Here is an 11,821-nt window from a genome sequence, read left to right as displayed (position 1 = left end):
TCTAATAACTACTATAATTTTCAAGTTGTGATGAGTATAAACAATATTTCAAGAGACTACAACAACTGATAGGATATGAAAACATTTTGATTTCTATTAGTGACAGAGACACAGGTATTGCTAATACTATTGGGGCTTGTAATAAACACATACTAAGTTCACTCAGAGGTTAGTGAAAATCTAGTCATCCTCCCATCCAAGTACTAAGAACCCTCAAAACATATCCATGGATCCCAGGTTTAGAGTAGAAGTAACTGGTTGAAATCCATGTTAATGTAAATTTTAAAAGTACAAGTTAGAGGTATTTTTTAAAGGAATAGATACTTGGGGAGATCAAGTAAAGCCTTTCTTCAGACAGAGAGGATTTGACAGTAAGTGTGCCTACCTTTTGCTTTGTTCTACTCCAAAGAGCTTTTTGGAATATATAGGGCATTTTTATGGACCTGGGACCATTTTTATGGACCAGGGTGGTGACCTGTCCAAGAGCCCTAAGGGGTAAGCACTGGAAGCAGGGCTCAAATCCTTCAGTGCCCCTGACTCTGATCCTCTGTGAGCTCCGCTTCCCTGGGCAGGGTATCTCGGGTCCCCCTCTTCCTCTGCCCACTCGGTTGCTCGCCCTGCTCCCCTACTCCTCCACGCTGTGCGGTACCTCCTGTGTGGCTCACTGTGGCACAGCTGTGAGGAAACCTCGCTTGGGATATTTGTCTGAATGGCAGTGGGGAGCCGGCCTCAGAGGAGCTGTGGCAGCCCCTTCAAGCTGAAGAGAAAGGCAGGGTTACCATTCATTTGGGACGAAAAAAACGATGGCATTTACTGGGGATGAGGGAGTAGCGGTCAGAGGCCCTCTTGGTTCTCCTCTGGCAGACTGGGTAAATTGGGTTGTACAAAGCCAGTGGTGACTAGAGCTGCCCACATCATCTCACTGGGAATTGAGGTGGTGTCTTCTGGGGTCGAACAGTAGAAAGAATGCAAACCTTAGACTCAGCAGATCTGGCTGCACCTCTGACTTGCTTTGAAAGCTTTAGCAGGTTACTTTACTTCTCTGAGCCTGTTCTTGTAGAAAGAAGACTAGCTTCCTCTCAGTATTCTTAGAAGGAGTTGGGATAATGTAGGTGAAATCATTTTTAAACTCTAAAGTGTTAAATAGGCACTCATTATTATTAACAGGAAAGTACAGTTTTTCCCAAATCACATTTGTATGGCTGTCTTCTAGAACCATTTTACTCGGATTGAGCATTAATTGAATCAAGGAGACCAACTAAACTCCAAGGAACATGCTCTTGCTAAATCACTGCTCCTTTCTGAACCCAAGCCAGGCATATTGATTTTTCTGCATATATTAAAAAGGATCTACCTATGTATGAAAAGGATATAACTATTTAGCTTTTCCTGCCTGGGACAGTTACAGTAAGAAATACTGAAGGGCACTTTAGACTTCACAAAGATTCTTTCTGTCTCTTTCCTTAGCTCCTTACAATGTGTGTATTTTTTTTCCCTCCATTTTACGCAGGAGGAAACTGAAGCTCACTTACACAGGGAATTAGTGGCCGGGTCAGTCTAGGAGTCCATCTTCTGACTCCTTCCAGTATCTAATTAGAATTAAGACAGACTCATTCAGCTGGGGGGCGTTGGCTCATGCCTATAACCCCAGCACTTTGGGAGGCTGAGGCGGGTGGATCACTTGAGGTTAGGAGTTTGAGATCAGCCTGGCCAACATGGCGAAACCCTGTCTCTACCAAAAATGCCAAAAGTTAGCCTGGCATGGTAGCACATGCCTGCAATTCCAGCTACTCAGAAGGCTGAGGCAGGAGAATCACTTGAACCCGGGAGGCGAAGGTTGCAGTGAGCCGAGATCACACCTTTGCACCTCTGCCTGGGCAACAGAACGAGACTCCATCTCAAAAAAAGAGACAGACTCATTCAGGAGATTTGGAGGGTGGAGGTAGCAATGATAAAAAGAAAAAAAAAAAAAGCCTGGGGAGGCATTACAATATGAAAATCATTCTTGCTTAAAGGAAGCCTGGTAACTGGGACTCTGCATGGATGTGTCACCTATTCCCCTATTCTTGGTGTTTATCATCCGCATGGCCGGGTCAGCTGCCCCTATTTACTCATAGTTGGAAAATGTCATAGCTCCTAAAACAGCTGTTTAAGGGACACATTATCTGAAGTGACTTTTCTTGTTCTGGAAGTGACCATTTTCGGAAGAGCTTATTTTGCTTTTTGTCCTGAGCCCACTCTGCTGTTCTATTTGTGCGGGGTTTCTGCCCTCAGGTGGTGAGAGAGATGAGCTACAGGTGCGCTAACAGGTTCTGGGAACTCAGCTGTTGCCGATAGGCACCTTACTGTGGTGTGTCTAGAAGGACCGTCACTCACTGTGTGCTGCTCTTGACACAGGGGTCTTCCCCAGGTACAGATGGGACCTTGTGCACGCAGATCTTGGCTTCCAGCAGGAAAACATCTTTGTCCCTTCACAAAGTTTTGTTTCCCAGACACTAGATCTTGACTCTGAATGCCAGAGAAAGCCAAGAACTGCTCTGAGCTGATATTGGAGAAAGTAGTGTTTCAAAAACCTTGCCTAGGCATTTTATATGAGGTCTTTTTAAAGCCTCAACTATCCTGTGAAGTAAGTGTTGTGTCCATTTTACAGATAAAGAGATGGATAAGGAAATTTAAACTAAAGAGTTTAAATCAGCGGTTCTCAAACTTTTCAAGTCTGCCTTTACAATCTTAAAAATTATAGAGGATCCTAGGCCAGGCATGGTGGCTTATGCCTGTAATCACAGCACTTTGGGAGACTGGGCAGGTGGATCATGAGGTCAGGAGTTCGAGACCAGCCTGTCCAATATGGTGAACCCTCGTCTCTACTAAAAAATACAAAAATTAGCCAGGCGTGGGGGTGCATGCCTGTAGTCCCAGCTACTCAGGAGGCTGAGGCAGGAGAATCACTGAACCCAGGAGGCGGAGGTTGCAGTGAGGTGAGATCGTACCTGCACTCCATCCTGGGCAACACAGTGAGACTCTGTCTCAAAAAAAAAAAAAAAAAAAAAAAATTGTGGAGGACCCCAAGGAGCTTCTGTTTGTTAGAAATTAGCACTAAACTTTTAAAAATACTTATTTCATGTAAAAATAACTATGATAAACTTATTATATATTAACAGAAATAACATTTGGAAAGAAGAATGACAGTGTTTTTACATGTTTGCAAATCTCTTTAAAATGCGTGATGTAGTCTTTCAAAAGCTCTTCTGTACACTCATGAAATTAGAGTGAAAAATATCAATATTTTTATTAAAATAGTTTCCAGTTCATGGATCCCTTGAAAGGGTCTTGGGGTATCCCTAGGGATCCCAGAACCGTACATTGAGAACCACTGGCTTAGGTAATTTGCTGTGGATGCACAGCTGGTATGTATTTGCTGTGGATGCACAGCTGGTATGAAGGGTGGAGCCAGTATTCCACTCCCAGTTTCTCTGGGCCACGCCTCCACACTCAGGCCTTCCCCACCTGCCCCCTCTGGGCACCAGAGGCCTCTGTAAAGTGAGAGTGAAATTCTGGGTGGGTCAAGGACCTTCTGGCTCTGACACTCCATCAGTCTGTCTGGATGATGGCAGCTCTGGGCAGTGCTGATTCTAGGGCTGCTGCCCCTGCCCATTTAGGGAATCCACAGTTTTTGAGCTTCAGTGGTCTGGAACAGTTAGAGAGCATCTCACAATCGCATGAGAAGACAGCTCTGTGAGTCCCAAACTTTTCTAAGTTTCTCACCCCACCCCCAGTTTGTGGCATCACCTGTTTCAGCTACTGACCCAGCCAGCTGGCACTCCAAGTTAGAAAGATGGGAGTGAGCAAAGGTCCTTATTGCTATTGCCTGCTTTTTGACAAAGTTCTGAAGATGGACCCCTTTGAATTCAACTTTTACCTCTCCACACACACTCTTTAAAAACTATTGAACAGACTGGGCGCAGTGTCTCATGCTTGTAATTCCAACACTTTAGGGGGCCAAGATGGGCGGATCGCCTGAGGTCAGGAGTTCAAGACCAGCCTGGCCAACATGGTGAAACCCCATCTCTACTAAAAATACAAAAATTAACCAGATGTTTTGGTTCACGCCTGTAATCCCAGCTACTTGGGAGGCTGAGGCATGAGAAACACTTGAACTGGGAGACAGACATTGCAGTGAGCCCAGATGGCACCACTCTACTCCAGCCTGGGCAACAGAGTGAGACTCTGTCTCAAAAAACAAAAACAAAAAACTGAGCAGAGAAATGTTTACAAAAGGGCAATTCAGGTGGAAAATATACAACAGGCAAAGTCAGAGAAACAGGAAAAAACCAGAAAGTCTGGAACGTTTTATGATAAAACTATAGCATTTTAGCCTATCTTCTTACCAAAGGGTAAGAAATCGAGAGAAATTAGGGAACTTAGGAAAGTTTTTGATAAACTTTGGAAACATGATAAAACTGTAGCATTGTAGCCTATCTTCTTAATTTTTCCCTATTCCTTTTCATCAACCATGCCAGATTAACCTTGAATGTTTATTTCATGTGTCACTTTCCTTCCCTGGCTCCCTCTAACTTGAAATTGAACACCCTAGCCTGATATGCAAGGTCTCTACCATGGGTGGGTGCTATTTTCTCACCTGACTCCCCATTGTTCCCCTGCATGCATCATGCACCTGGCTCACTGCCCCCTTGTCATGCCTTGTGAACTCCCTTCCACTCTTAAGTCTATGCTGGCTCTTTCCCTAACATTGCAGCTGCTTCAGGATGCTTTCCCTGATTGCTCTAGCCCACAAGGGCCCTTCAGGCTCTAGAATGCCAACGCCCCATCCTTCACCTGTCTCAGAAACTGCCTGTGGCTGCTGTTAGCCCAAGGGAAGCCCTTAGCCACATCAGGAACGAAAGCTCCTCAAAGAAGGGATTAACATCCAGCCAGGCATGGTGGCTCACACCTGTAATCCTAGCACTTTGGGACGCTGAGGCGGGTGGATCACCTGATGTCAGGAGTTTGAGACCAGCCTGGCCAACATGGTGAAATCCCGTCTCTACTAAAAATACAAAAATTAGCTGGGCATGGTGGCAAGCGCCTATAATCCCAGCTACTTGGGAGGCTGAGGCGAGAGAATCGCTGGAACCTGGAAGGTGGTGGTTGCAGTGAGCCGAGATCGTGCCACTGCACTCCAGCCTGGGCGACAGGCTTGAGACTCCGTCTAAAAAAAAAAAAAAAAAAAAAGGAGGGATTAACATCTCATTGCTCTTCACCACCTTCTCTCTGCCACCCATTGCTCACTGGCTGCTTTATGATGGTCCGTGCTTGTTGACTTGGTGCCTGAAGGTGCAGGAGCTGGAGCTGCCAACAGACCTCTAGGACGGTGTTGGAGAAAAGCCATAGGAGACAAGGGAGGCAGACACAAGACATCCTTGGCAGAGGATCTCCCTAAAGAGAATATTATAAACTCATGCCAGCAGCATTTTAGAGCAAAATGATTTCTGATAGAGAAAGAAGAGCTTCCTCAAAGCTGAGGATGTCTTATTCCATGATGAATGCAGGGAGCAGCATGGGAGAGGAAAATAATACAGGCTCTGCTATGGGCCTTTGAACAGATAATTAGCCTCCCTGATGATCTGAGCCTCAATTTTCCTTGTATAGGAGGGATAATGCCCTTTTCAAAGCATAGCTAGGTAGCAAAAAGATACCATAGGCTAAGAACAAGTGTATAATTGATGCTCAATATATAATACATGTTTTTAAAATTCTGAAATCTCCAGCCCTGGAAATCTTCTGGAAAAGCGATTCCCATTATGGTGGACGACTTGATTATAGTGCTTTATGGAGGTGGAGGGAGGGACTGACTATCCGGCTGAGTCCCTTTACCTTTGCGGTTGCTACAAGGATCAGGTTTGCTGATCTTTTGCTGCCATCTGATGGCCATAAGCTTAGAATGCAGTCTGGCTGGTTTGTCATTAAGTCCCAATAGTAGAAACAGAAGAATGTAGGGGGGTTGAGGAGTTTAGGGAGTAACTAAATCCTGGAGGATGGAAGGAAATGGCTCCTTGCGAAGAGGGGAACTTTGAGTCCCTGGGAAGTGTGAAACAATCTGGCCCAGGAGTCTTTTTGTTTTGTTTTGTTTTTGAGATGGAGTCTCCTCGGTTGCCAGACTGGAGTGCAGTGGTGCGATTTCGGCTCACTGCAACCTCCGCCTCCCGGGTTCAAGCGATTCTCCTGCCTCAGCCTCCCAAGTAGCTGGGATTACAGGCATGCGCCACCACATCCAGCTAATTTTTGTATTTTTCATAGAGACTGGGTTTCACCATGTTGGCCAGGATGGTCTCGATCTCCTGACCTCATGATCCACCCTCCTCGGCCTCCCAGACTGCTGGGATTACAGGCATGAGCCACAGCACCTGACCAGGAGTCTTTTAATACATGTACCTAACTGGTAAATGCAGAAATGCACCAACTGGAAGGAGCCCTAGAGATCTATCCCCATCCCCCCTCCACAGCTCAGTCACCAGTGATTACTGCCCACCGGGGTTCTGTGGGAAACAGTCCCACCTATGTCACCAGCCTCACAATGCTTTATTTTTGTGTTCAATTTCTGTGTTACAGAACTGCTGACCATCTTTCTATCGCATTGACTGCTCTCTTCACAGGCCTTGGCCGGTGCTGTCTCTCTCTCCGGGGATCTGGCCCTTCTGCTTTTGCCTCTCATCTGTTTCTCATCTACTCACCCTTCAGTTCTCAGCCCAAGCATTACTTCCTCAGGTAAATCTTCTCTGTCTAGGTGAGATTCCTTTCATATATACTCTCTTAAAGCCAGATTCCTTTTTCAGAGCACTTTTCTCCATTTATAATTTAAAAATCATATATGCAATTATTTCCTTAACATCTGTCTCTCTCACTGTGCTGTATGGGCTCTAGGAGAGAGAAGATGGGGCACCTTTCTGCTACTCTTGTATCCCCAGCACCCAGGACAGGGTCTGGTGCACAGTAAGAGCTCAGTAAATATCTGCTGGGTGAATAGAGGCATCTGCATGATAGGAAAGAAAGATTTGAAGAGTGTTAGGAGTGCTGAAGATCTTTCTACCAATTCCAAGACATGCATAGACCTTTGGTGAAACTCCTGCCCAACAAGAAGAGGCATGGAATCCATGCCCACTCAGGCCAAGACACCACTCCCCATCCCACCCCTAGCACACACTATTTTCCAAGCACACCATGCTCCACTGAGAAGGAGTAAGATAGTGAGCTTGGGAGGAATGCTAGTGGTCTTTAATAAAGAGGGCCTCAGCTGTCAGAGGCAACCGGGCTATGTCTTTCTCAGCCATGAGGCTTTTCAGTTTCATCTACCAGCTACTTGGTGGTTTGTTTCTGCCAAAGCTGGTCAACCACAGAAACAACACCCACCACCACCATTGTCAACAGGCACTCCAGGAGGCAGGTAAGAGCCCTCACTGGGTTGGACTCCCCTTGGGTCTGGTAGCAACCCTAGCCTCTCTACAGCACCAAAGGACCAAGCTTCTAAATTTCTGTGGGCTAAGGTGGAGGTGAAAGAGTGACCCATGCTTTGAGATGCAGAGTGCATGGCCCTCACATCCAGAGTGACTTATTCTTCCAGTGGTCAAACACAGTTCCACGATTGTAAGCAGTGGGGAAAGGTTTAGAGGGAAGGGGCCCTGGTTTAAGACTTCCAGAGTCAAATGCGTGTGCGGGTTGAGGCAAGGGGACACCTGATATGATGCTTCTAAAAGGAAGGGTTAGCAATAGAGCTGGTCAAAGAGGTTCTTCTCCTAGAAAAATATTCATTCATTTCAGGTCAAATCCTCCCTAGAGTAACCCAACCGGAATTGGATAAGAGTTTAGTTTTTCAAAAAACTGCCTCTTTAATTTGGATTTCATTTGAAAAGGGAGTTAACTTGCTCCAAATTCTGAAAGGACAAAAAATGAAAAAGAAAAATGATCATTTTAGGATATGATATTTTAAAATTTTGTCAACCCACTAAGTTGGAGGGTGAGAGAAAAGAGGAGAGAAAAGTATATGGTACTTCAAGTCATTTCTTAAGAAAAAAATTACTTTTTACTCCCAGCATTAAGTGAAGAGGAGGAAGGAGTGTGCCTACAATTCAGCATAGAGTGAGCCATTTCATTTCAAGGATCTTCTGGAAATGAGCTTCCAGAATAGCTTCATCATATAACTTGAGATGCTGAGATGCTGTGAGCTCCCAATAATTTCAATATCCCACGGTCAGCCCATGCCCAATTTATAGAGGAAAATTTAGGCTTTGTAATCAATTTTTACTTTTCTATGTACTTGTTTCTTTCCTCTGTTAGTGCAGAAATCAAGAGCCATTTACTATTTCAGTCTTGAAGATCCACATACACACACACACACACACACACACACACACAAAAGACATTCAAACTCAGAAGCTGGGACAAGCCAAAGAAGCGCAGAAGGAGTGCATTATAAGCGGGGTGGTGGCAGAGGAAGGAAATGAGGCCTGGAGGGACATCTGGCAATGGAGGGATAGGATGGGTAAAGCAGCTCTGGCTCCCCAGGCTCTGGGTTCTGAGACAGCTCCAGTGGCCCTGCCTCTTGTACAGCCAGGTCTTCACCTCAGTGGGATCCCCACCAAGAGATCCACATCTTTATGGCAGCCATGTTCCCTCCTTTCTTGGGTGTATCTCTCCGTTCTTGTTGCTTTTGTCTTTGGTTACTTTCCAGACCAAGATGAGTAGAGTGACCAGAGTCATCAGGGGTGTAAAGAAGAAGAGAACGTTTACCAGGTAAGCAGGATTAGATACGGCAGTGGTGAGGGTACCCTTGTCCCATAAGAAAGCTGGAAGTTGTGGGGAGGATATAAGCTTCCAGAAAGAGCCGAGATAGATACATGGTGCAAGCCGACTGCCCACACCACCAAGAAAATACCAAGATAATTGGGCTTGCTCTTGTTATATCCCAGGAGTGGATGTGGTACAGTGACCAAACATCTACTGATTCCGTTCCTCACATGGGGCTATTCTCCTTTGGATGTAATGGAGAAGGCATAGACGTTTGCTCAGCGAGGCCAAACAACTGCTTCCAATACAAACACAGATGATAGTTCTGTTAGCAAAACTTCCGGGTGGTCGGTGGGGCTTCTGGGGCTTTGTGATGTCACTGGAGGGTGAGGGTGAGACTAGGGTCTGAACCAAAGGTTCTAGTCCGGAAACCTGTGCTCTCTGAGCACGGTCTCCCCTCACGTATTGCCTCCAGATTGAAAAGGGGGTTCCCCAGTTGCCTGTGATGATGCCCCTTCAGTTCCCTTTTATTCTTTTTTTTGGTCCTCTTTTTGAAAACCTTTTTGATTTTAAAATAATTTTAGACATATAGGAAGTTGCAAAGATTCTGAGAAGAGGTCCTGTGTACTCTTCACCTAATGTTGCCCTGTAGTACACAATCAAAACCAGTGAATTGACATTGGTACAATGTGTAGTCTATGCCATTTTATCATACCTGTAGATTCTTGCAGCCACCGCTGCAATCAAGATAACAGAACTATTTTATCACCACAAAGATCTGGCCGGTTGCGGTGGCTCATGACTGTAATGCCAGCACTTTGGCGGCAGAGGCGGGCAGATCACCTGAGGACAGAAGTTTGAGACCCGTCTGGCCAACATGGTGAAACCCCGTCTCTACTAAAAATAGAAAAAAATTAGCCAGACATGGTGGCGGGCGCCTGTAATCCCAGCTACTCGGGAGGCTAAGGCAAGGGGAATTGCTTGAACCAGGGAGGTGGAGGTTGCAGTGAACCAAGATGGGGCCACTGCACTCCTGGGCAACACAGTGAGACTCCGTTTCAAAAAAAAAAAAAAAAAGATCTGCTGATGTCCATATTCTATCACTTCAATACAAAAGTAGAAACCTTACCTTCTTGTAAGTCCCTTGTTTTTCCACTTACGATATAATTGTATTAAATATTTCATCTATATACATTGAGATCTGCATTCAGGCTATGTTATACTTTTTGCTTCAGCCATCAAACAATTTAGAAAACTCAAGAAGATGAGGAAAGTCTGTGTATTTACACAATTTAAAGTTATTCAGCTCGGGTCATTTCATTTTCTCTTTTTTCTTTGATGAAGTCTGGCTCTTCTCCCCCAGGCTGGAGTGCGGTGGCCTAATCTTGGCTTACTGCAACCTCCGCCTCCTGGGTTCAAGGGACTCTCCTGCCTCAGCCTCCGGAGTGGCTGGAATTATAGGCGCGTGCCAACATGCCCGAATAATTTTTATATTTTTAGTAGAGATGGGGTTTCATCATATTGGCCAGGCTGGTCTCGAACTCCTGACCTCAAGTGATCTGCCCGCCTAGGCCTCCCAAAGTGCTGGGATTACAGGCGTGAGCCACCATGCCCAGCTAGGGTCATTTTTACAGTTCTATTTTCAAGTTCATGGATTCTTTTATCTGTCCCCTTTGTTCTGCCATTGAACTCATCCAATTAGGTTTTTTTATTTTGGTGGTTATATTTTTCAGTTCTAAAATTTCCATTTAGCTTCTAGTCAATAAGATTTTATATTTTTGTGCCAAGTGTATTCATATCTTTGTCAGATAATTCCAATATCTGTGTCATCTCGGTGTTGCCATCTGCTGATTTTTTTTTTCGTTCAAGTTGAGATTTTCCTGGTTCTTGGTATGATGTGTGATTTTTTAATTGCACACTGGACATTTTGGGTGTTATGAGACTCTGGATCTTACTTGAATCTGTTTTAGCAGGCTTCCTCTGACTCCATGCCTGTTAGGGGAGGGAGTTTCATTTTCCTAATACCAAGCAAGGGTGAAGGTCCAGGTTCTCCATTTAGCCTCCTTTGACTACCAGAGTGGGGAAAAAGGTGCTTTACTGGTGGATATGGGATTCCAGACTTCCCAGGTGGCCTCCTCTGACTTCCCCCTGGCAGGGTTGGAAGGGTGCCTTGTTACTGCTGCTGGATAGAGAGCTCATTACCTCTTGATAGGGATGAAAGTCCCAGCTCCCCACTCCATATTCTCTGATAACACCCTGGTGAGGGATGGAGTCTGGGGAGGGTACCTCCCTACAGCTAATTAAAGGTGGAAGTTTAGGCTCCCCACTTGGCCTTTGCTAATAGGGGCAGTGGTGGGGCTGTGATTTTTTTCTGTGGTATTTGGCTAGAGTAGGGCAGCTATTCTCTAAAAGTTTCTGCCTTCCTGAATTGCCTTCCTAGTGCTTTGGCTAAAGAAACCTTTCCCCTTTTCTTGGGACCTTATTTTGTGCATACTCTTTGGCATTTCTGGGCTGCTTCTCTAGCACCTAGTTCAGGATATGCAAGGTAAACAGAAAATCCTCGAACTCACTACCATTCAATTCTTGGGTTCCAAAATCAAGGTTCCAAGGTTGCTAGTCAGTCTGCTGCTTTTTCCGCACCTTTCCGTCTTTCTGTGTTAGTTTTATGTATAATGTCCAGGGGTTTTAGCTGTGTTTAGTTTAGCAGGAGGAATGGGAAGAAGTGAATCTACTCCAAGTACATCCACTCTTCTTTGTGTAGAACCCCTTGGTGCTATACCAAGGGTCAGGCAAATGATGGCAGTGCGGGAGTCACAGGATTTGAAGTCCAAGGACTCAGATCAGAGTCTGGGCACCAGTACTTTACATGCTAGTGACCTTGGTTAGGTCATTTAGTGTCTCTGAGCCTCCATTTACTCATCAGAAATGGAATTATAGTGATAATACTGAATTTATAGGTTTTTGTGAGAATAAAATGAGACGATAAATGCATAATAACTTTCAAACCATAAAATTCCATACAAGTGTAAGTTATTTTAAA

The 11,821-nt window shown here is 45.1% G+C and overlaps 1 protein-coding gene across 1 annotated transcript; it reads right to left on the bottom strand.

The window, feature by feature from the left end:
* Window positions 1-8,416: 8,416 nt before the first annotated feature.
* SMIM42 (small integral membrane protein 42) lies at window positions 8,417-9,581 on the bottom strand. Its single transcript, XM_073008183.1, has 2 exons — window positions 9,551-9,581; window positions 8,417-8,948 (listed from the first exon to the last, which is right to left on the bottom strand). Exons 1-2 carry the CDS (start codon window positions 9,579-9,581, stop codon window positions 8,650-8,652), a joined length of 330 nt encoding a protein of 109 aa, XP_072864284.1. The 3' UTR covers window positions 8,417-8,649.
* Between the last annotated feature and the right edge of the window lie 2,240 nt (window positions 9,582-11,821).

Source organism: Chlorocebus sabaeus, chromosome 20 (genome assembly GCF_047675955.1).
Source record: "Chlorocebus sabaeus isolate Y175 chromosome 20, mChlSab1.0.hap1, whole genome shotgun sequence".
Classification (NCBI taxonomy): Eukaryota; Metazoa; Chordata; class Mammalia; order Primates; family Cercopithecidae; genus Chlorocebus; species Chlorocebus sabaeus.
Note: the sequence above shows the minus strand (reverse complement) of the source record. Positions and strands in the feature narration are given on the sequence as shown.

Coding starts and splice junctions, on each gene's coding strand:
- SMIM42 (XM_073008183.1), bottom strand. CDS start 9,581: ATGAGCCACCGCAACCGGCCAGATCTTTGTG. Junction 8,949..9,550: donor CAACCGGCCAGATCTTTGTG/GTGATAAAATAG, acceptor GGATATAACAAG/AGCAAGCCCAATTATCTTGG.